The following is a 25,218-nucleotide window of genomic DNA, read 5'->3' as shown; positions in this document are numbered from 1 at the left end:
ACAAAGATTCGAAAGAGTTTTATATAATTCTACATTGAAGAGTGAAAAATAATAATATCCATTTCCTTTTTCTTCAAAAATAAAACCATGAAATACACTGTACATGTCACCAGGTGGTACCAGCAAGGAAGCGGCGTGGACATTCCCCTGGGCGGTGTTGGGGGCGCTGGAGGAGGGCTGCAGGCGGCCAGGATGAAGGTCTCCGGCCCCGTCCTCAACCTGCTGACGACAGAGGACGCTGACGCCGGCACCTACCGCTGTTATGCCAACAATACAGAGGGTGTCGCCGTCTTGCAGGTTGGTGGGAGACTACGGTCACATCCTTGTGACCAGCCGTCAGTAAACCTGTAGTGTCCCAGTTGACAGTTGCAGCTGGGCCTTTTGACTCCTAGGGGAGACTTGTTCTCATTCAGTAAACTTTGTTTTTGCTCTTAGTTGGTTGTGGCATCTTGTTTAACTTAGACGAAATTAGGTAAGGTCATTATGAATGTCGTTTGGGGATTCTAGGGAAGATCTGGTGGGGAGGAGGAACTTAGAAGGCAACGATATGCAGAATGTTGGGAAAGTTGACGAAGAGGTGTTGTCATGACAACAGATCAGGACACGTACCGTGGGAACGTGATGGAAGGTCAGAGCATTTTGCAAGGAAGGCCGAGGATTGCCCAAGATACTTAAATGACTAAGACGTTCCCAAATCCACACCTGCCGGCTGGTGTACGTAACTCTTGCACACTCTTTGGCAACTTCATAATCACAAACCATAAAAGGAGTGTGACAGTAGTGTTATGTGCCCCCCATTTAATGTTATGGGATAATGAACCTACACCATCGCTAGAAAACGTAGCCTGGCCAAATATCAATAGGTGTCTAGGGGAGTCAAAGGCTAGCAAAAAATACTCCAGTTTACTGGGGCATATAACATAAGTCACCATAACACCATAAGAAAACTCACATTATATTGCTTTATCCAGCTTCTTAAAGCTGTACATGATCCATCAACAAGCTTCAAAACTGCATACACTCAGCACTAGCTGACACCAGACTATCTTGGCACAGTGGGGACACTAGCGCCTATCATGCTGATAATACCAGTACAGGATGGAGGAATCACAATCATTAACAAATGAGGTTGAGGAATCAATATCATATACACAGCACAATGACATCACTTCAGACCCTCAGGTACCCACCTCAATAATACATATAAAAGCACCTACCACCTGGTATAAATGAAGTACAACGGTAGAAATGATCCATGGTATACTCTACTGCAACATATTAAATATCCTAGCAGTCAATTAACACAAATAAGGCCACTAACCCCGGACCGGAGTGACAGCACATCCGCCTGACTAGGAAGATCAAAAATTAGTGACCGCCCAGGAGGCAAGCTGGCCGGGGGCGACACTGTTTCCAAATCCACAAGTCAGTTGACTCTTTCAAATATCACAAGCTCATATACAGACATTTCTCAGTAAATAATTTCTAATTCATAATATAACTAAACAAGGGTTATAATACACAACCTTACATAATAATACATATCAATAAATCACTACATAATAAATTATATCATGATATATAAATAAGTGAACAGGGAATTCATATTAGCCAGACATGGTAACACTGGCTGGGACGTTACGCGAAGGGGGGGAGGGGGTGTTAAGGGAGGATTTCAAGACTTTAGCGGTCAGCCGTTATACATATGTATACATAAATACAATGTACATATACAAAATACAATATCATATACAAAATAAGTATCAAAACCTTGTCTCTGTGGTATATATTTCACAATACCAGACTATAAATTACTGACATGACAAGAGGACAATGCAATGAGCAATAATGAAATGGTATAAATAATGTGTACACAGTATACATGCGAATAATATATCGGATACCTAAATGTATACCTTCTACATGATAATATACATAGCATGTTATATGCAGCAATATGTAGCATTCCATAATAAAAGCACATAATGGTGTTTTCCAAGCTACATGACATTAGGCTACTGCTATTTCTACAATTCCAATATATATCCACAAATACATGGCAAAAACTTATGGTACAGAAATATAACATACATAGGTATATTTGACATACATTGGCAATACACAATTTATACTAGTGTACTGTCGAAATAAGATTTATTGGATATTATAATATTCGTGATACTAGGCTAATCAGCCAAGATATTATACAGTTTGAACACATCATACACCAGCCACAGTAGCCAAGGTACAAGTGTACCAGGAAAGTAACAAAAGTGTCGTGATGTCGAAGGAAGCTGTAGCTCTGAAGTTAGTGTAAACTCGGAGTAGCGCAAAAAAAAGACAACTTTGGGATTGTGTAAACTCGGGAGTTTCACCAAGCACCATGTATGAAGAACACCAGCTAGCAGGCAGACCAAGGAGTTACTCACAACCGCAGTTTGGTCTACAGTTGAAGCCTGAAGGGAATGTAGCCGTCTTTCCGTGAACAATGATAAGTTCAAGTTCAATGATAAGTCAAAGATAAGTTCATAAGAGTTCAAAGAGTAAGCCCCAGGCGACTGTGCGAGAACTAGCCTATCTATGCAGCAGTAGGGGCCAGTGGCTGAAGTCCCAGGTGCTTGTGTGAGAGCTGGCCTGATTAAGCAGCACTAGGGACCGGTGGTTGATGTCTCGGTGCTTGTGTGAAAACCGACCTTTTTATGTAGCACCTTTGAGGCTACAGTTAGTAAGTGAGCTAGATAGTCAGTGGAGGCCAGTTGTTGAACATATTTATCTAGCAAATGGTATCCTTTTCATGGACTTATGTGATCATTTTGCCCTCTTGATCATGTTCATAAGCAGCTTAACTCTTTTCCAGCAAACTCATCCTCCTGCTGGTTGAAAATACCCGAAAAGAAAATACTTGAAGCTACTACAGTCTCCTTCAGCAACTGAAGTGCCTTCAAGTATTTTCCTTCCTGATCCCTTCTTGCATGTTACCTCCAGGACCCTTTTTGTCTTCGCCTTGCAGACAATTAAGTAACCCGCAAACCAGATATTATAGATCAAATTATAATTGCATTTTCTGCTAACCTTAGTGTTTTGACGTCAAAAGGTGATTCCATATTCACCATCACCAACTCCACCTTCTACGGGCAGGATTACCAGTCCTGAAGGAGTTATGTGTGATCTTATGCCCTGACGTGTCCTGTGTTTAGTCCTCTGTCAGGTGGAGCTGGAGGTGCTCTCGGCGCTCTCTGTGCGCGTGACGCCGCCGTCCGTAGTGGTGGACGCGGGCGCCCCTGCTCACTTCACCTGCGTTATCTCAGGTGAGCCTAAAGCCTACATGGTTACCGTGGAGACTGTTGTAAGGGAGACTGTTACTATAGACAATGCTACCAAAGAGACTGTTACCAGGGAGATTACAACCAGGCAGACTGTTACATTGGAGACTGCTGCCAGAGGCTGTTGGTATGATGAATGTTACCATGGAGACTGTTAGTATAAAGAATGTTACCAGGGAGACTGTTACCAGAGTGACTGTTAGCAGAGTGACTGTTAGCCAGAGTGACTGTTACCAGAGTGACTGTTACCAGAGTGACTGTTACCAGAGTGACTGCTACCAGAGTGACTGCTACCAGAGTGACTGTTTGCATGAAAAATGGTCCGAGAGAGAGTAGTGGTTACAATATTACAGTAGAGAGCGGTTAGTGGTGTTATGTTAGCTTGATGGTTAGTGATTTATTAGTGAGAGTAACTTTGTGTTTTAAGCGACTTAACTGAAGTGGTTAGAGTGACAGTAGTTAGTGGTGAGAATGGCTTAGTGGTCAGAGTGACGTAGTGATGACAATGACATAGTGGTGACAGTAACTTTGTGGCTTGAGTGACTAAGTGGTGAATGTAACTTAAAATATCTTAGTTATTAAAGTGACTTTGTGGTTTGAGTGATTTAACGGTGAGAGTAACATAGATTAAATGTGTGGTTAGAGTAACTTAGTGTTTTTTTAGTAACTTAATAGTTTTGTTATACTAAATTGTTAGTGACTTCGTGATTACGCAAGCTTAGTGGTTAGAATAAGTTAATGGTTAGGGTGACTTAGACTGAATTAGTGGTTTAAGTGACAATGTTTTAATGACTTAGTTGTTTGAGTAACTTTGTGGTGAGTGACTTGGTGGTTAGAGTAGCTTAGTAACTCAGCCTGACTTACTTTCACTCTACCACACACGCCCCCCTCTCCACTCTAGGTCAGCGTCTCCAACTAACTCTCCCCTCACCCCACTCACCACTCAACCACCATCTAATCATCTCATGTATTCGACCGTCAAAAAGGGTCGAACGCGATTTTGATTAGCTATTAGAGGGTGCTACAGCACTCTCTCTCTCTCTCTCTCTCTCTCTCTCTCTCTCTCTCTCTCTCTCTCTCTCTCTCTCTCTCTCTCTCTCTCTCTCTCTCACTCTCTCATATCCCTGGTTACTCCTGCAGGGTCCCCGGTCAACCAGGTAACCTGGCTTAAGGATGGCAATATATTGCGGCCCGGGGCGCGCGTGAGGATGCCTGACGGACGCGGGCGTGTGCTCAAGATAGAGGGCGTGGGCGTGGCAGACGTGGGCGTGTACCAGTGCCGGGCTGAGGGCCATCATGACTCCGCCCTGGGCATCTCCGTCCTCACCCTTGGAGGTAAGCCTCATCTTATATCTCAAGTACCAACACGTGTTGCAAGTGTCGCCACGTACATCTGCGAGAAAACAAAAACATATATTAATATATCTTTTCTTATTAAAGTATTGTTAAGCAACGTGTTTCGGGCCTCCTGTCGGAAACGCTGTGTGCGTGTGGCTTTACAAGAATGTAACATCAGTGTTATGTACCTTGTGTGTATACATCTCTCACCATCTCCCTTCTCCCAACAATCTCTCACCCCCTACCTTCCCCCCCCCCCACCCCTCCCCCAGTAACGATGCAGTAACCTCGTAGTGAAGGGGTCGTGTGCAGATTGGGTAACAAAAAAGAAACTGTTAATGTTGCTGGTGAGTATCGAGAATAGAATTGTGCGAATGTTGGGTGGCGCGCGAGATACGCCGAGCCGAGTTGGGCCAGTGTGTTTATAGCACAGGGAGAGAGTGCGGCTAGTTACGAGTCTGTTTGCAATATATTTTCTCTGTGAATACCCAAGTCGTATTTACGGGGATCGAGCTTCAGCTCCTGGGACCCTGCCTCTATTGTCGTCGGCCACTTAATACGGTGACTCCCAGCATGAATTTCAATGGATACCCTAATGGATTATTTGAGGATATTATTAAAAGGAAAGTAAACCACCGTGCTACCTCTGACGAAAAGGCGTTACTCACTGCCCATGAGAAGTGGCTGATGAGGGCCCACAGCAACAAAATCCATCCACATGGCCCACAGGTACAGAGAGCGGTTAAGAAGGATCCAAATGTAACCTCCCCCCCCCCCCAAACAAAAAAGAACACGTGGATGAATTGCATAACATAAGGTTATTAAACATATCAACATGGGCAACTTATGTTCCCAAGAACATAAGCTTGGGATTCTGGCATGTGCCAGAATTTGATGAAAACTGTACCCAAATGGATCCACGAGTGTCGTCGGGGGTTGATTAGTCGTGGAGCCTAGTCAATAAGCACCAGGACTGACCAATCCTTATAGACGACCATTGGTGCGGTGGTTACGGTACTGTGTACGTTTAGAGGTGATCCTGGACGGCATGGTTCACTCCAATGTTTGTCGGCTTAGTATATACGCACAGTGAACATATATAAAGATATACATATTCTTCAATTTATTTAGAACGGACATTTCAGAGTCAATACTCCATCATTAATACTAAAATGAATTATTAGATACAAAGCAGAAGGCAAAAATCAATAACAGTTTTACAAATAAAACATGAAAAGATTCGATAACATACTTCAAGAAGATGACACTTGGTGCGTGAAGAGTGTTGGGGCGGGGTTTGACGTATGAGGTTCCACCCACAACTGCGGCTATTGTCATTCGCAGGATTGGAGTTGTCCTGCAGTGTAGATTATGCTGCTGTGAGCACTGTGTTGGTAGATGTACTACGCTCTCCGCTGAATGATCTCATTGGAATACAACGATTGCAGACTGGCTGGGTAGTAGTAAAGTTTAAAACAGACGGTTGATACCCAGGTTTGTGGACCTGTGTGAGAATCAGGCGTTTCATGCCTAATGAAATGGGTACTAAGTCACGCTTGAGCAAAGTTTACACGAATGTATTGATGAGGAAGGCGTCATTTGAGATGGATAACTGTCTGATATCTGGAATTCTATTGTGGCGTGGTAGAGTGCACGGAGTACAAGTTCACGTCTGGCCCGGCTGAGGGAATATTCAATGGGAATCGGACGGTGCGAGTACAGCTGTCCAGAAATGGGCCTTTTGCTGTGTCGGTCATGGGGCCACAACTTGCATTTCTTGTATACAGGACAGTCCAGCACCTGCTGTAAGTCCGGGTTTCCGAGACATGTTACAGCGGCTTGTCGTGTGGGACAAGAGGAAAAGTAAATGTTTACAGGGAGAGTGACTTTCGCCCTTTGCCCAGTGGTGTTCCTGGAGTGTACGAAGCCTAAAATGTTGGTGCTGGTGACGGGGTAAATGGAAGTGTTACTGAGCTGAATTTTGTGGGTGGGCGTCACATTGATACTTGAATGGTACCACCACTACACTCTCCCCTCACCACCACCACTACCACACTCTCCTTTCACCTGCACCACCACCACCACCACACTCTCCCCTCTCCTGCACCACCACCAGCAGCAACACCACCACCACTACACTCTCCCAGGCCCCTAGAGGCCACTCTCTCAGCCGGTAAATTGGCCAAGTAATGATCAGGCAAAATGCAATACACCAAAGGTTCCGATTGGCTCCTCCTCGGTGGTAGGGAGGGTGAGAGAGGGGGTGTGAGGGGTAGAGGTAGGGAGGGCGAGAGCAGAGGGAGATGAAAGTGAAGAGAGAGTGCGAGGATTGAGAGATAAACGGATACAGTTAGAGGGAGAGAGAAGAGGAGGTGAAAATGAAGAGAGGGGTGAGAGAAAGAGACGTGAGAGTGATGAGTAAACGAAAGAGAGAGAGAGAGAGAGAGAGAGAGAGAGAGAGAGAGAGAGAGAGAGAGAGAGAGAGAGAGAGAGAGAGAGAGAGAGAGAGAGAGAGATGCAGAATATTAGGAAAGTTAACATTAGGTGTGGAGTACCAGGGCTGGAGGGCAGAACATGGTGATCAGACACATTATAATGGAATGAGAAGAGTGATATATAAGAGGGAAGAATGAGAGGAGTGATATATACGAGTGAATGATGTCGAGGAAATTTAGCATTTAATTATTAATTGTAAGCAGAATGAGACACTAAGAACTCTATACGTGTCTAAGAACTTGTCCAAACACGAGGACAGACACTCTCACAAAGACACAGACACAAATTATGTCTTTCACTGCAAGACATTAAATATCTAATAGGCTTATCAGGACACGGTCAAGGGATTTAGTAGGCTTGTCCAGGATAATGATTATATATATATATATATATATATATATATATATATATATATATATATATATATATATATATATATATATATATATAATTATAATATGTGTGTGTGTGTACTCACCTAGTTGTATCAAATATGACTATCATATCTACATTTGAAACTGTGTATGGAGTCAGCCTCTACCACATCACCTCCTAATGCATGCCATTTGTCAACTACTCTGACACTAAAAAAATTATTTCTAATATCTTTATGGCTCATTTGGGCACTCAGTTTCCACCTGTCCCCCCTAGTGCGTGTGCTCCTTGTGTTAAATAGCCTGCCTTTATCTACTCTGTCAATTCCGTGTGTGTGTGTACTCACCTATTTGTGCTTGCGGGGATTAAGCTCTGGCTCTTTGGTCAATGATGAGTGTGTGTGTATGCAGGATGTGTGGAAGGTGGTCAGAATTACATTTCACCTTTGTAAACGCACATTAATGATACTATGTAAAAAGAGACCTCGAACACTGTTTATGTAGGACAGACGTAAATCTGTGTATTTATGTATGTAGGTAAGATTAGCATTTTAAAAGCACTACAATCACCTTCTGTAGTTGACTGTTCAATAAATCACTGAACTATAGATCTCTAACCTTGTTCATGGAGGACAGAAGAACATGTTTATATGATGGTTAGCATTGTAAATGTTGGCCACGTCTGTGGCAGAAAATAATGATAAAAAACAAAAACAAAATTTCTACTGCCTCCCATCAAAGTTTCCCTGTCACCCCCACCAATGTTCCCCTGCCACCCCCACCAATGTTCCCCTGCCACCCCCTTCAAAGTTTCCCTGCCACCCCCACCAATGTTCCCCTGCCACCCCCACCAATGTTCCCCTGCCACCCCCTTCAAAGTTTCCCTGCCACCCCCACCAATGTTCCCCTGCCACCCCCACCAATGTTCCCCTGCCACCCCCTTCAAAGTTTCCCTGCCACCCCCACCAATGTTCCCCTGCCACCCCCACCAATGTTCCCCTGCCACCCCCACCAATGTTCCCCTGCCACCCCCTTCAAAGTTTCCCTGCCACCCCCACCAATGTTCCCCTGCCACCCCCACCAATGTTCCCCTGCCACCCCCACCAATGTTCCCCTGCCACCCCCTTCAAAGTTTCCCTGCCACCCCCACCAATGTTCCCCTGCCACCCCACCAATGTTCCCCTGCCACCCCCACCAATGTTCCCCTGCCACCCCCACCAATGTTCCCCTGCCACCCCCACCAATGTTCCCCTGCCACCCCCACCAATGTTCCCCTGCCACCCCCCCACCAATGTTCCCCTGCCACCCCCATCAAAGTTTCCCTGTCACCTCCCACCAATGTTCCCCTGCCACCCCCATCAAAGTTCCCCTGCCACCCCCACCAATGTTCCCCTGCCACCCCCACCAATGTTCCCCTGCCACCCCCACCAATGTTCCCCTGCCACCCCCACCAATGTTCCCCTGCCACCCCCCCACCAATGTTCCCCTGCCACCCCCATCAAAGTTTCCCTGTCACCTCCCACCAATGTTCCCCTGCCACCCCCATCAAAGTTTCCCTGCCACCCCCACCAATGTTCCCCTGCCACCCCATCAAAGTTTCCCTGTCACCTCCCACCAATGTTCCCCTGCCACCCCCTTCAAAGTTCCCCTGCCACCCCCATCAAAGTTTCCCTGCCACCCCCATCAATGTTCCCCTGCCACCCCCATCAAAGTTTCCCTGTCACCCCCACCAATGTTCCCCTGCCACCCCCTTCAAAGTTCCCCTGTCACCCCCACCAATGTTCCCCTGCCACCCCCATCAAAGTTTCCCTGCCACCCCCCCACCAATGTTCCCCTGCCACCCCCATCAAAGTTTCCCTGTCACCCCCACCAATGTTCCCCTGCCACCCCCATCAAAGTTTCCCTGCCACCCCCCCACCAATGTTCCCCTGCCACCCCCATCAAAGTTCCCCTGTCACCCCCACCAATGTTCCCCTGCCACCCCCATCAATGTTCCCCTGCCACCCCCATCAAAGTTTCCCTGTCACCCCCACCAATGTTCCCCTGCCACCCCCATCAAAGTTCCCCTGTCACCTCCCACCAATGTTCCCCTGCCACCCCCATCAAAGTTTCCCTGTCACCCCCACCAATGTTCCCCTGCCACCCCCTTCAAAGTTTCCCTGTCACCCCCACCAATGTTCCCCTGCCACCCCCATCAAAGTTTCCCTGTCACCCCCACCAATGTTCCCCTGCCACCCCCATCAAAGTTCCCCTGTCACCTCCCACCAATGTTCCCCTGCCACCCCCATCAAAGTTTCTCTGTCACCCCCACCAATGTTCCCCTGCCACCCCCTTCAAAGTTTCCCTGTCACCCCCACCAATGTTCCCCTGCCACCCCCATCAAAGTTTCCCTGTCACCCCCACCAATGTTCCCCTGCCACCCCCATCAAAGTTTCCCTGCCACCCCCACCAATGTTCCCCTGCCACCCCCTTCAAAGTTCCCCTGTCACCCCCACCAATGTTCCCTGTCAACCACACTCTTTTCCTTAGTAACCCCCCCCACCCCCCCACCCCACTCCAATGTCCCCCTTCCATATTGCTGGTTCAACACAGCAAGAGATTGTTTCCTCACATGTCGCGCATATAAACTGGTACAAAGACTCATGCTGTGTAATTTGTCGCCTCTGTATTCCTCCCGTGTTCCTTGTGCAAACTTTGGCCATCCTTAACTGATGCCGTAATGACCACGGTTCTCTCCTGGCCCTCGCTACACCACCATCCTCAACACACCCGTACCCCAGTAATATATTTCTGTGCCACAGGTTCACGGTTCTCCCCTCACCCACACACACATTCCCCTGGTTCTGTCACAGGTTCATGGTTCTCCCACAGATACCCTCCCGGTTCTCAAGTACCGGTTCATCGAGCAGACTCTCCAGCCGGGACCTTCTGTGAGTCTTAAGTGCATCGCTTCCGGAAGTCCAACGCCATCAGTCACCTGGACTCTTGATGGCTTCCCAGTGAAGCACTCGGACAGGTAAGAGAGAGAGAGAGAGAGAGAGAGAGAGAGAGAGAGAGAGAGAGAGAGAGAGAGAGAGAGAGAGAGAGAGAGAGAGAGAGAGGAGAGAGAGAGAGAGAGAGAGAGGGGGGGGAGAGAGAGAGAGAGAGAGAGAGAGAGAGAGAGAGAGAGAGAGAGAGAGAGAGAGAGAGAGAGAGAGAGAGAGAGAGAGAGAGAGAGAGAGAGAGAGGGGGGTGGAGAGAGAGGGGTGGAGAGAGAGAGGGGGGGGAGAGAGAGGGGGGGGGAGAGAGGGGGGGGGGAGAGAGAGGGGGGGGGAGAGAGAGGGGGGGGGGAGAGAGAGGGGGGGGGGGGAGAGAGAGGGGGGGGGAGAGAGAGGGGGGGAGAGAGAGAGAGGGGGAGAGAGAGAGAGAGAGAGAGAGAGAGAGAGAGAGAGGGGGGAGAGAGAGGGGGGTGGAGAGAGAGAGGGGGGGAGAGAGAGAGAGAGAGAGAGAGAGAGAGAGAGAGAGAGAGAGAGAGAGAGAGAGAGAGAGAGAGAGAGGGGGGGGGGGGGGAGAGAGAGGGGGGTGGAGAGAGAGAGGGGGGGAGAGAGAGAGAGAGGGGGGAGAGAGAGAGGGGGGAGAGAGAGGGGGGGGGAGAGAGAGGGGGGAGAGAGAGAGAGAGAGAGAGAGAGAGAGAGAGAGAGAGAGAGAGAGAGAGAGAGAGAGAGAGAGAGAGAGAGAGAGAGAGAGAGAGAGAGAGAGAGAGGATCAGAGACTGACAAACAGAAACAGAGGTTGAGGATATGGGGATGAGCCTACAGGTAGATAATTTAACAGACTTATATAAGAAACAAATACATAGAGGCAGACAGATCATTGTGATTACTGCTAAACATTTTATTATTAATTGAATGCCTTCATATAACAATAATTATAATATAATAATAATTGGTATTATTATTATTGTTTTTAGTTTTATAACTACTGCTAATATTACCTTTTGTTCATTGTTCATTGGAGGAACACTGTGAACATTGTGTTCACTGAAGGAACACTGCATTCACTAAAGGAACACTGAACATTGTGTTCACTGAAGGAACACTGCATTCACTAAAGGAACACTGAACATTGTGTTCACTGAAGGAACACTGCATTCACTAAAGGAACACTGAACATTGTGTTCACTGAAGGAACACTGCATTCACTAAAGGAACACTGAACATTGTGTTCACTGAAGGAACACTGCATTCACTAAAGGAACACTGAACATTGTGTTCACTGAAGGAACACTGCATTCACTAAAGGAACACTGAACATTGTGTTCACTGAAGGAACATGAAAAATTATTCAACATAATTGAACGAAAAGTCGATGATTATGTCTTTGCATAATCGCTATGCCACAAACGCTATGCGTGTTAGTGGCTTTACAATAATGTAAAAACATCAATGCTATGTACTCTCATAAACATAATGTATCTTCTAGTATATACATAAATTAATAAATAAATAAATACAGTTTTACTAATCATTGCTCCTTTTATTCTTCCTCCATATCCTCCTCCTGTTCCCTTTCTCTCACTTCTACTCGCATCTCCGTCACTTTCCTTCTTTTCCTGTTTTGTACATGAATTAATTTGGGGGGGCTTCTTTAAATGTTTTCAATTCCCTTCCTCTTCCTCTCTTCTCTATCTCCGTCTCCCTTTCATATTCCTTGCTTCACCTACCCATCCCCTGTCACTCCCTGTCTCCACCACAGGCTGGTGCTGGGACAGTATGTCAGCGTAGACGGGGACGTCATCTCCCACGTCAACGTCAGTAACGTAGCGGCCGTTGATGGGGGTCTGTACCGCTGCTCGGCCACCAACACCGTGGGCACCGTCCAGCACGGAGCCAGGCTCAACGTCTACGGTTAGTACAGGAGAGATAGCCAGAGACTGTGGCAGACACACACACGCAAAGAGCGGGAAAACATGTATTATGTTGAAGGAACACTGCAGACACGACTTTCATGAAGCGAGACTCAACGCTACTGTGTGTGAAAGTGAGAACAAAAAAGGGGTGAAAGAGGGAATGGACAAGAGGGTGAAAGCAAGGAGAGATATGGTTGTGCGAAATCGGGGATAAGAGAAATAAGTGGAAGGTGAGAGAGGTGTTGATCTAGGGGATTGCAGATAAATCAGAGAAACGGGTGTGGGAGAGGAGAGAGAAAGGTGCGTGTGACTTTAAATATAAATATAAATGATTGAAGAGAATGTGAAGTGTTTGAGACAAAGGAGAAAAGGGAGAGGAAGAGAAATGGACAGAGATGAGAGACAATAGTTCAAGGGAAAATGAGACAACAAAGGACAAAGAACACTATACAAAGGTCAGTTGCTGTTAACAAAACTACTCTCCGCCTTCAGTACTGTGGGTATAGAGCTGGCCTAGCTGGACAACTGCACACATAGGACAGAAAATGTGTGGTAGAGATTATGGTGTGAGGCGTCAACGAGTATACACAAAGAAGGGGAAAAGGAAACTGGAGAAGAGAGACGAATTTGGAACAGAAGGAACAAAGCAGAAAAGGGAAGGTTATAACTTTCTGGAAAATTTATTTGAAGTGAGAGATGGAGGTACGAACACTTAGCATGTGTGAGGGTGGGGAAAGAAACAATTTTAATTGAAGATAAAAAATAAGTGACGGAGGAAGATAAGAACAGGACAAGGAGAAAGAAGGAAATGAGAAAAAATAAGTGGAATAAGAGGAAGAAGAAGAGGAGGAAAAGGAAAATGAAAAAGATCAGGACAAGAAAAAAGTAAAGCAGAATGAATAGGACGTCGTAGGACAAATTTAAAAGGGAACAAGGAGGAGTAGTGACGAGAAGAAAGAGGAATAGGTAAGGTACAGAGAGAGAGAGAGAGAGAGAGAGAGAGGAAGGGGAGGGAGGGAGGGAATATATACATGTGTGGACGGAGGGGAGAGAAGGAGCCAGGTACACACAGGGAGTAAACAACAAGGTTAGACAGGGATCAGCCCGGCAAGTACCCACATTAGACACACCATACATGAACACAAGTAAGAAAGAAGTCTTTGGAAAACGAACTCCTTCGTTTTTCTTTACAACTTGTTACTTGAAACGAGCCCCTTAACTTAACTTCTCTCTCGATCGTCAGAGAAAACGACCTCCATCACAGTTTCCCTAGAACTCGCCAGAAAGAAGGCTATTTCTTTATCACTCCAGAGAAAACGAGTTCGCTCACTTTTCCTCCCCCTCCCCAGAGAAAACGAGTTCCCTCGCATTTCCTTCCCCAGAGAAAACGAGTTCGCTCGCATTTCCTTCCCCAGAAAAAACGAGTTCCCCCCCCCCCTCGCATTTTCTTCCCCAGAGAAAACGAGTTTGCTCGCTTTTCCTTCCCCAGAAAAAACGAGTTCGCTCACTTTTCCTCCCCCTCCCCAGAGAAAACGAGTTCGCTCGCTTTTCCTTCCCCAGAGAAAACGAGTTCGCTCGCTTTTCCTTCCCCAGAAAAAACGAGTTCCCCCCCCCTCGCATTTCCTTCCCCAGAGAAAACGAGTTCGCTAATTTTTCCTCCCCCTCCCCAGAGAAAACGAGTTCGCTCGCTTTTCCTTCCCCAGAGAAAACGAGTTCCCCTCGCATTTCCTTCCCCGGAGAAAACGAGTTCCCTCGCATTTCCTTCCCCAGAGAAAACGAGTTCCCTCGCATTTCCTTCCCCAGAGAAAACGAGTTCCCCTCGCATTTCCTTCCCCAGAGAAAACGAGTTCCCCTCGCATTTCCTTCCCCAGAGAAAACGAGTTCCCTCGCATTTCCTTCCCCAGAGAAAACGAGTTCCCCTCGCATTTCCTTCCCCAGAGAAAACGAGTTCGCTCGCTTTTCCTTCCCCAGAGAAAACGAGTTCGCTCGCTTTTCCTCGCCCTCCCCAGAGAAAACGAGTTCGCTCGCTTTTCCTTCCCCAGAGAAAACGAGTTCGCTCACTTTTCCTCGCCCTCCCCAGAGAAAACGGAGCATCTCGAGTCTGGCCAACAACAGGACGTAGCGTGAGGAACCCGAGGCGACGAGCCCCGCTCCAATCAGACCACGAATTGAATTTTCCACGACTAATTTCCAGATTCTCGTTCCTTCCTGATTATAGTACGCCCGACGAGGATGGCATTGCCGTGGCCATATTGATTAGCCCTAGCCCGTTTGTTGAGCCCGCAGGCGGATGTATAAAGTAATTTGTGGATTTTTATTTCGCTTGATGAGGCGTCGGTGTTATCAGGAAGGCGGCAATGCGGATGATGCCGGCAGATTGGTCGCTGAAAGTGAGATCGTCACTGAACTTAAAGGCGCAAATCCTTAACTGTAGCCTCTGTTTAACTCAACAGTAAAATGTGTACTTGGTTGTAACAACGATTCTTCGCGGCGGGGATCGTATTCCAGGGACCATAGGATTAAGGACTTGCCCGAAACGCTACGCGTACTAGTGGCTGTACAAGAATGTAACAACTCTTGTATATATCAAAAAAAAAAAAAGATTATTGACGCTGGATGTTAGTAAAGTGAGTGTACTATAGACTGAATCTCGGTCGCTGGATGTGTTAGGGTTAATGTAGACTGGATCTCGGTCGCTGGAAGTAAGTTAGGGTGAGTGTAGATTGAATCATGATCGCTGGAAATGAATTATGATATACACAACCATTTATGAATAAAGCATTTTACTTGATTGATGTGTTAAGTATAGAGAAAGTATTGAGGCTTACTCAGTACACAGCTTCAAAAGTTTATATAATAAGAAGAAAAGGTGTCAAAGCATCTTTATCAAACTACCGATATATATATATATATATATATATATATATATATATATATATATATATATATATATATATATATATATATATATATATATAAAAACTGCAAGATAAAGCTCGACATAGGAATCATTCCTAGGTGTGTTTTGTTACATAAGCTCTAAATCACTACGGTGGCGCCAATATTACCAAGAATTCCATCAGTTTCCCTTACTTCATAGTGCACGCAAGAATATTCAACTACACACGCCGGAAGGTGGTGTTTCATGTCCCACACCCTGGGAGGTGCTGGTATATGTCCCACACCCTGGGAGGTGCTGGTATATGTCCCACACCCTGGGAGGTACTGGTATATGTCCCACACCCTGGGAGGTGCTGGTATATGCCCCACACCCTGGGAGGTGCTGGTATATGTCCCACACCCTGGGAGGTGCTGGTATATGTCCCACACCCTGGGAGGTGCTGGTATATGTCCCACACCCTGGGAGATGCTGCTATATGTCCCACACCCCTGGGAGATGCTGCTATATGTCCCACACCCTGAGAGGTGCTGCTATATGTCCCACACCCTGGGAGGTGCTGGTATATGTCCCACACCCTGGGAGGTGCTGGTATATGTCCCACACCCTGGGAGGTGCTGGTATATGCCCCACACCCTGGGAGGTGCTGGTATATGTCCCACACCCTGGGAGGTGCTGCTATATGTCCCACACCCTGGGAGATGAAGATAATGTCCAAGCCGTTCATTATGCTCCAGCCGAATATAGACCAACACGAACACATTCGGACAGTGACACAGGCGCCGGTGGCTGTGTGGATAGCACGCTGGACACGTGATCCGGTTCGATTCCCGGCGCCGGCGAGAAACGATGGGCAGAGTTTCTTTCACACTGATGCTCCTGTTACCTAGCAGTAAATAGGTACCTAGGAGTTAGTCAGCTGTCACGGGCTGCTTCCTGGGTGTGTGTGTGTGTGTGTGTGTGTGTGTGTGTGTGTGTGTGTGTGTGTGTGTGTGTGTGTGTGTGTGTGTGTGTGTGTGTGTAAAAAATAGTGTTAGTAACAGTTGAGAGGCGGGCCGAAAGAGCAGAGCTCAACCCTCGCAAACACAACTAGGTGAATACACAAATGGAATGCATTAGGCAGTGATGTGGTGGAGGCTGACTCCATACACAGTTTCAAGTGTAGATATGATACAGCTCAATAGGCTCAGGAACCTGTACACCTGTTGATTGACGGTTGAGAGGCGGGACCAAAGAGCCAGAGCTCAACCCCCGCAAGCACAACTAGGTGAGTACAACTAGGTGAATACACACGGACAGTGACACAGGTGGATGTGGAGCAGGACAGGTGGATGTAAGCCCAGAAAAACACAAACACTGGAAGTAAACAAAGACATACAGAAGGAGCAGTACTTCCCAACAGTTCCAGAACTTAGTTGTAACTTCTCCTGAATAAGAACAATAGCTTCCTGTTCTATCAAGTTAGGCGCACCACAACTCTTGCTTTACCACCAGGATTTTTCTGGGGCCCTCTGCTTCTCTGTTGCGTTCCTATCTTCCTCTTTATCCTCTCCTCTCAGTCTCATTCAAGAGTAACACTTATATTCTGTGTTTACTATAACCTGCAATATTAAATGTGATTCTTGTACTGTGATTTGTGGATTTGTACTCACTGGATTTGTGCGTCCCTTGAGGGACTTGAAATAAAGGTAGAAATAGCCTAAACTACTCTATCCCTTTGTGGTGTATTTTATTGTTTCAATAAACGTACTTGAACTGTTTCATTTGTATATGAGTTTGTTTTCAGTGCCTCTGTCCTATTTTCTGTCTCTCAGTTTCTCTCATAGTCTATTTCTGTTTTTCCTTTCTTTTGTAATTTGTTTCCTTATTTTCTATCAAACTCAAAACAAACAAGATAGTTCACAAACGCGTATCAACCAAATAAAATATAACAGAATCTTTTCTTACGCAAATATATAATTCTTCAAAAATTCTGTCACTTTACCTTTATCGACTTTTATTACAAGAAACTTAATTTTGTCAGATTTCACACTATCTTTATCAGTGTGTAGCTCAGCCAGACAGTGGGGTCTGCTGCATGATGCCAGGAGGACGTGTTGCTCCGCATCTTCGTGTTTGCACGTGGCTGCTGCAGCTGGATATTGTGAATCTGTTCTCGACTGTTGCAGTGATACAGTGCCTTTGTGTGTCGTGGAAATGGGTGAGGTGGTCTGCCTAAGTGATAGACGACATGAGAGTGAGGATGACAGACAAGATGATACCAGGCCGTATCAAGCAGTAATGAGCAGATATAAACGGCGAAATATTCACAGACAGCGAGACAGTGACAGTGAAGATGAAATAACAAAGAGACCAAAAAATGAAACCATACTCAGCAGGACGCAAGAGATGCAGACTAATGGAAGGAAGAGGCTGATATTCCCTACAACGTGTCAACTGAACTTTCATCAAAAGCTGGAGTGGACGGTTCGTTTGGCTAAGGATTTTTTTTTAATATGAACCACTATTCAAGGAGGGTGCTCACCAGCCCTACATATCAGTTGGGACAGAAGAGGCCGTGGAACACCTAACGACAGATGGTTTTGAGAATATTGTGATGGTTACTCCTGAAGAAGGTATGATGCACACCAAGATCATAGCTTTTAAGTATCCAACTTATTTGGATCCTGATTATCTTCTTCTCAACAATGATAGTGTTGTTTGGGCAAAGAGGAACAGTGTTCGTGGTGAAAAACAAAGCCAGATTGTTGCCTTGGTAAAGGGTGAGGCTCCAGAAAGTATTTTTGTGCAAAGACTAGGCTACAGGAAAGTTGTGAAATACATTGAGGAGCCCATATTATGCATGAAGTGTTCTCATTGGGAACATATGGCTTGGAAATGCCAGTTTGACCCCAGGTGTCGGTACTGTGGTAAGAAACACGACTCTCGAGAGTGTCAAGATTAAAAACAGTGAAAAAATCGTCCCATCTTGTTGCAATTGTCGAGGCAGCCACAATGTTGGTTCCTATCTATGCCCCATGAAGCCTCTTCTGAGAAACTCCAGGACGGGTCCTACAAGTAGGATAGATGTATCCTCGAAGGAAGGAAAGATTGTGCAGCAGGAGCATGGAGGAAACAACTGGAAGCCAACGACAGCCCCTATGAACAATGTGTGGGAGAAAGGAACGGAGACACTTTAAGGCGAGCCTAGGGAAAGTAGGAAATGCAGCTGAAAAAATCAAACCTTGTGGAAACAAGGTTCAGGACAATATAGTGAACTCTGAGGTTGGTACTCAATTATTGGAATATCTAAAAAAAAAAAACTAGACAAAAGGATTGAGGCATTAGAAAAATTAGCTGTGAAGGGTAGACGGGGTGAAGATGGTGGTGAAACAGGACGTGAAATGGAAAGTGAAACAGGACGTGAAATGGAAAGTGAAACAGGACGTGAAATGGAAAGTGAAACAGGACGTGAAATGGAAAGTGAAACAGGACGAGAAATGTAAAGTGAAACAGGACGAGAAATGGAAAGTGACACAGGACGTGAAATGGAAAGTGAAACGTGCGTAGAAGAAAGTAAGAACAACATGGTGTATTGATGATAGAGGATAGTCAGGAAAATGAACTTTCTAGTAGTGATAGCGGTGTTCAACCTTCTGTAGTGACAAATGTTGAAACAAAGGTTAAAGTAAAAGGGTATAGAGAATTAAAAACAAAAATAGATATGAATAATACTACCTTTGATGTTAGTAGCTGTTGTGCAAGTGAGGAGAAAGCAAAAATGTTAATATTGGGAGAGTGTTTAAGAACCTCTAGTATCTCATGGAATGTGACGGACAGGGCAAAGGTAGTTTTATTATTAATCATGGATGAAAGTAGAGTGAGGATATTATCTTGGAACGTTAATGGGTTAAAATCAAGTGCGGTGGATGTACACTATTATACTCTTAGAGAGTAGTATATTAACCTGAAATGTTAAATGGGATTCTTGTATTGTGATTTGTGTTTTTGTAATTACTGAGTTACAAAATTCAATATAAGTCGTCACATCAACAATGGGTTCGAGATCGACCTCAAGTACAGGTTCTAAATTAAGCAACTGACATGTGGAGAGCTAGTGTCAAAATTGATATGTTTGTCCTGCACTCCGCCCCCCATCCAGTGGGCAGCGGTGGATAGGTTACAATCACTTAGTTACTACCTACAGTAAGCAAACTGGGGATATTTGGCTAAATTTTGTAACTAGCTCATCAAGATTGTAACTTGCTTAGCTAAATGAATTGTGGGGTTCAGTCCCTGAGCCCATTATGTGCCTCTGTAACCCTTTCCACTACCGCTCACAAGATGGGTATGGGGTGCATAATAAATGAACTAAACTAATAATTACTGAATTTGTGCGCCTCTTGAGGGACTTGAAGTGGGGGGGGGGGGTGGTAGAAATAGTCTAAGCTACTCTTTGAGATGTATTTTTTGTTCTTGTCTCAATAAACATACTTGAACTTTAAAGAACATTATGTATTAGAGTATCAACTTAGTGATAACTATAGAAATATGGAAATAAGTAGTGTACCACATCAAATTGTTTGAATGTGTGATAATGGTATGATAGACAGTATACTTAGGAGTTATAAGAATTTTGCCCCAATGAGTGTAACGCCTATATGCTGTGCTTACTATATTAACCTGCAATGTTAAATGGGATTTTTGTATTGTGATTTGTGTTCACTGAATTTGTGCACCCCTTGAGGGATTTGAAATAGAGGGGGGGGGGGGGGGGAAGAGGTAGAAATAGCCTAAGCTACTCTATCCCTTTGAGATATATTTTTTGTCTCAATAAACATACTTGAACTTGAACTTGCTCAGCCAGATAGCTCTTGCTCAATACCTAGTAATATTCCCTCGTGGAAGCGCTCACTACAAGGTTTCCACCAGATACTGTTTGGGTCCCCCTCTCCCCACTCAACCAGACACAAATTACATAAATTAATATATATATATATATATATATATATATATATATATATATATATATATATATATATATACATATATATATATATATATATACATATATATATATATACATATATATATATATATATATATATATATATATATATATATATATACATATATATATATATATATACATATATATATATATATATACATATATATATATATACATATATATATATATATATATATATATATATATATATATATATATATATGTCGTACCTAATAGCCAGAACGCACTTCTCAGCCTACTATTCAAGGCCCGATTTGCCTAATAAGCCAAGTTTTCATGAATTAATGTTTTTTCGTCTACCTAACCTACCTAACCTAACCTAACCTAGCTTTTTTTGGCTACCTAACCTAACCTTACCTATTAATATAGGTTAGGTTAGGTTAGGTAGGGTTGGTTAGGTTCGGTCATATATCTACGTTAATTTTAACTCCAATAAAAAAAAATTGACCTCATATATAGAGAAAAGGGTTGCTTTATCATTTCATAAGAAAACAATTATAGTAAATATATTAATTCAGGAAAACTAGGCTTATTAGGCAAATCGGGCCTTGAATAGTAGGCTGAGAAGTGAGTTCTGGCTACTAGGTACGACATATATATATATATATATATATATATATATATATATATATATATATATATATATATATATATATATATATATATATATATATTTTGTGGCGATAATCTCTTTCAAAAGAGATCGAGCCTGCTCTTCTCTACATAAAGTTACTTATATATATACAACAATAAGATGCTACCTTCAAGATACGTCTACCAGTAGCACAAAACGTTTTGACCAGGAGGCAAACGTACCCAAAACTCCCCCCTACTCCACACTCCCTCCATCCTAGCTCCGTCATCAACCAGCAAACTACCATTCCTAGCCTGCCTGCTTCTGATTGGTGACCCGCCGACTGCACACCTGCACCTCAGCGCCCTCTACTTAGTCGATGTCTGGGCTTGAACCAGTCATTGAAGTTAGAATATCTTGTGCTCTCAAACTGTGAACAACTAACTGATATTCGCTCTGTCTATCAGGTGGATGTTTCTCAGCACCTGCATATTTCATTTTGTCTTTATATTATTATAGAGTAACGTCATTCCTGTTCTTAATTTTTATGTTATATTTTTTTACTTGTTTGTTTACACTGTACATAGCCAAGGAATTGTCTTTGTTTTTAATTTGTTTTCAAAGTTAATTAAAGTTTCATTGTTCATACTATTTGTTTTGTGTGTCTTCCTGTCTTCCTTTATTTTACCACAGACAACAGCCAAGCAGTCTTATCTTTTTTTTGTAAATGTGACTAGGCATTGACACCAGCCATTAGGACTGCCAAACATCTACACTCCTACACTTTCCCATCACAATACATATATATATATATATATATATATATATATATATATATATATATATATATATATATATATATATAATATATATATAATATATATATAATATATATATATATATATATATATATATATATATATATATATATATATATATATATATATATATATATATATATATATATATATATATATATATATATATATATATATATAGTATTACAGTATATAAAACCAAAGAACTCTTCCTCGTGAAGGATTCAAACTGTAGAATGCATGGTGCATCAAATACTCCAGCATAACCAGTATAATTTAAGGTCATAGTTCATACCTCCCCTCCTCGTGCTCTAGAATCGTATATATATATATAAATGTTACAGCTGTAATTCTGGAGACACTGGAAGATCCATTCGGAACTTTAAGATTAGGATACTGGAGCACCGGGAATACCATTCAGGACTGACTTACCATTGCCCAAACCAGCATTCTCAGAGATTAGAAATTTTGTAATGAAGTGAATCATTTATTGTTGGAATCCAATTTTAAAATCTTGGACACATGCACGACTGGCCAGTCGGATTTGAGAATAATGGAATCCTTATATAGAGAGCTGCGGCCTCTGCTCGTGCAAGGTGTTTAACTGGTAAACTGATTTAAATGATTAGTTTTATATAATTTTTCTGTAAGTTTGTAGTTATTATTATAATTTTAAGTTAGCTTTTAGTATGTTTATTGACGTTATCAAATTCAACTTAGTTCAACTTACATGAAGTGATTAAATTAAACTGTCTTATTTTATATCTAGTGTCTCTTTGTATCTCTTATTTTTTAATAAGATATCTTGTTCAGAATGAATTCTTTGTTTTGCTAGTTATTTTAATGCATTTTTGGTATTTTAGATTTGGTGATGAATACGATAATATTCAAAACGTCTTGAACTTTAATTAAAAGTAAAGAAGTACTATGACAAGATGTTTGCTATGTCAATGGTTCTCCTATTTATTATGAAATTAATTATTAAGATTAACAAGGGAACAGCTATCTTGAATATTTTATTAACATTAATTATAATTTTTCAGCAATGTTATTTGTAACTGCTACTACGAGTTACTCACTTGACCTCGATCATCATCTTATATTGAAAAAAAAAAGAAAGACGTAATACGATGTTGTCTACTAGCTTGCATCCCTATTTTTACCTAAATACTTTTTTAATATATAAACTAGAACATACCTTATATTATTACGAAATGCTTAGCAAATCAACAGGTGTATCATCGCAGGTGTGCCAGTCGTACGACCAATGGATGACGTGAGCGCTGTGGCCGGAGAAAGACTCGTACTGACGTGTCCGGTTGGGGGGTACCCCATACACTCCCGCATCTGGTTAAGAGGTCAGTCACAAGGTGTTAAATTGTGTTAAATTGAACGAGACATGGCAGCAGAGGTAATTTTATTACTAAGAAAAGTCAATTAATCAACCTATATTTCTCTCCCTCTCTCTTTCTGTAAGGTACAGGATTAAAAGTCGTACCTTTGAGTATCGCTAACAACACCCGCTCTTACTCTCTTATAAGTAATGAGAGGGATATATTATATATATATATATATATATATGTATATATATGTATATATATATATATATATATATATATATATATATATATATATATATATATATATATATATATATATATATATATATATATGTCGTACCTAGAAGCCAGAACACACTTCTCGGCCTACTATGCAAGGCCCGATTTGCCTAATAAGCCAAGTTTTCCTGAATTAATATATTTTCTCTAATTTTTTTCTTATGAAATGATAAAGCTACCCATTTCATTATGTATGAGGTCAAATTTTTTTTATGGGAGTTAAAATTAACGTAGATATATGACCGAACCTAACCAACCCTACCTAACCTAACCTAACCTATCTTTATAGGTTAGGTTGGGGTAGGTAGCGGAAAAAGTTAGGTTAGGTTAGGTTAGGTAGGTTAGGTAGTCGAAAAACAATTAATTCATGAAAACTTGGCTTATTACGCAAATCGGGCCTTGCATAGTAGCCAGAACGCACTTCTCTGCCTACAATGCAAGGCCCGATTTGCCTAATAAGCCAAGTTTTCATGAATTGTTTTTCGACTACCTAACCTACCTAACCTAACCTAACCTAACTTTTTCGGCTACCTAACTTCACCTAACCTATAAAGATAGGTTAGGTTAGGTAGGGTTGGTTAGGTTCGGTCATATATCTATGTTAATTTTAACTCCAATAAAAAAAAATTGACCTCATACATAATGAAATGGGTAGCTTTATCATTTCATAAGAAAAAAATTAGAGAAAATATATTAATTCAGAAAAACTTGGCTTATTAGGCAAATCGGGCCTTGCATAGTAGGCCGAGAAGTGCATTCTGGCTGCTAGGTACGACATTATATATATATATATATATATATATATATATATATATATATATATATATATATATATATATATATATATATATATATATATATATATACTGTATATATATATATATATATACTGTATATATTTATTTATTTATTTATTTATTTATTTATTTATTTCACACTCTATTACTCCCTCATCTATCCTTATCTCAACTGTGGTATTTGTGCTTGGGGTTCTACTACCCAAAATCATTTACATCCTCTAATTACTCAACACAAAGCTGCTATTAGGACAATATCTAACTCTGGCCCCAGACATCACTCGGTACCCTTACTCAAATCTCTGAATATGTTAGATATTAAGTCACTGCACATCCTCTCATGTGTACTCTATATATTTAAAACTCTGAATTGTAACATCAATCCTGACCTTAAAAGCTTCTTAGGAGGTTGTAACAGAACCCATGAGCACCACACCAGAAACAAATACCTATTTGATATTCCAAGAGTGCGACTTAATCAAACTAGAAATGCTTTACAAATCAAGGGACCTCGAATGTGGAATGACCTTCCCAATCATGTTAAAGACTGTACCTGTCTCAACCAGTTTAAGATGAAAACTAAGTACTACCTAATTTACTCCATGTAACATACCTTACCTCTAAATGTCAACCCATGTCTTACTATTTAAAAAAAAAATGCTATTTGTTGACCAACTTGTATATTGTCTATTTTCTACCATGTTCTCCCCTTTTTTATCTTTTATTTTTTTTCTTTCAACGCAATTTATACTTTAAGCTCAATTACATTTAAGTTTTAGTCAAAGTGTTTTTCCCCACCTCACCTTGCCCGAAATGCTATGCGTACTAGTGGCTTTAGGTATTGTATGTACTAGCTCTATTTATGAATCAATCAGAATGTTTGTAACTCTGCATCTATGTATGTACTTTTCCTTAATAAAATATTATTACTGTATTATTATTATTATTATTATTTTTATTATAAAGCAAAGCTACAAAGCAAAGCAAAGCGAAGCAAAGTGCCTATGCTACAGTCCCTGTGGTGTAGTGGTAAGACGCTTGCCTGGCGTTTCGCGAGCACTTTGTCCTGGGTTTGTATCCT

General features: G+C 42.6%; 1 protein-coding gene and 2 long non-coding RNA genes across 11 annotated transcripts in view; 1 reads left to right on the top strand and 2 right to left on the bottom strand.

Annotated features, from left to right (window-relative positions):
• Positions 1-3,368, bottom strand: part of LOC123768507 (uncharacterized) — a 100,843-nt gene extending 97,475 nt beyond the window's left edge. For all 3 annotated transcript variants that reach the window (XR_011230499.1, XR_011230498.1, XR_011230497.1), the window contains exon 1: positions 1,322-3,368. This is a non-coding gene — a long non-coding RNA (uncharacterized lncRNA). The remainder of the gene's footprint in view (positions 1-1,321) is intronic.
• The window catches only part of LOC123768506 (cell adhesion molecule Dscam2), a 125,103-nt gene that overhangs the window by 37,324 nt on the left and 62,561 nt on the right, over positions 1-25,218 (top strand). For all 6 annotated transcript variants that reach the window (XR_011230493.1, XM_069336376.1, XM_069336374.1 and 3 more), the window contains exons 6-11: positions 114-297; positions 3,209-3,308; positions 4,464-4,658; positions 10,403-10,547; positions 12,266-12,417; positions 22,969-23,079. Coding sequence is in view for 5 of the 6 variants with exons in the window: in XM_069336376.1 (XP_069192477.1) it covers positions 114-297; positions 3,209-3,308; positions 4,464-4,658; positions 10,403-10,547; positions 12,266-12,417; positions 22,969-23,079 (887 nt within the window). In the remaining variant the exon portion in view is untranslated. The remainder of the gene's footprint in view (positions 1-113; positions 298-3,208; positions 3,309-4,463; positions 4,659-10,402; positions 10,548-12,265; positions 12,418-22,968; positions 23,080-25,218) is intronic.
• The window catches only part of LOC138371461 (uncharacterized), a 28,432-nt gene continuing 7,667 nt past the window's right edge, over positions 4,454-25,218 (bottom strand). Inside the window, exons 2-4 of one of the 2 annotated variants that reach the window (XR_011230501.1) lie at positions 22,920-23,068; positions 5,914-6,018; positions 4,454-4,716 (exon numbers count right to left, since the gene is read on the bottom strand). This is a non-coding gene — a long non-coding RNA (uncharacterized lncRNA). The remainder of the gene's footprint in view (positions 4,717-5,913; positions 6,019-22,919; positions 23,069-25,218) is intronic. The other variant, XR_011230500.1, reaches the window with a different exon arrangement.

This window comes from Procambarus clarkii, chromosome 35, assembly GCF_040958095.1.
Source record: "Procambarus clarkii isolate CNS0578487 chromosome 35, FALCON_Pclarkii_2.0, whole genome shotgun sequence".
Taxonomy (NCBI): domain Eukaryota; kingdom Metazoa; phylum Arthropoda; class Malacostraca; order Decapoda; family Cambaridae; genus Procambarus; species Procambarus clarkii.
This window is presented reverse-complemented; position numbering and strand designations above follow the sequence as displayed.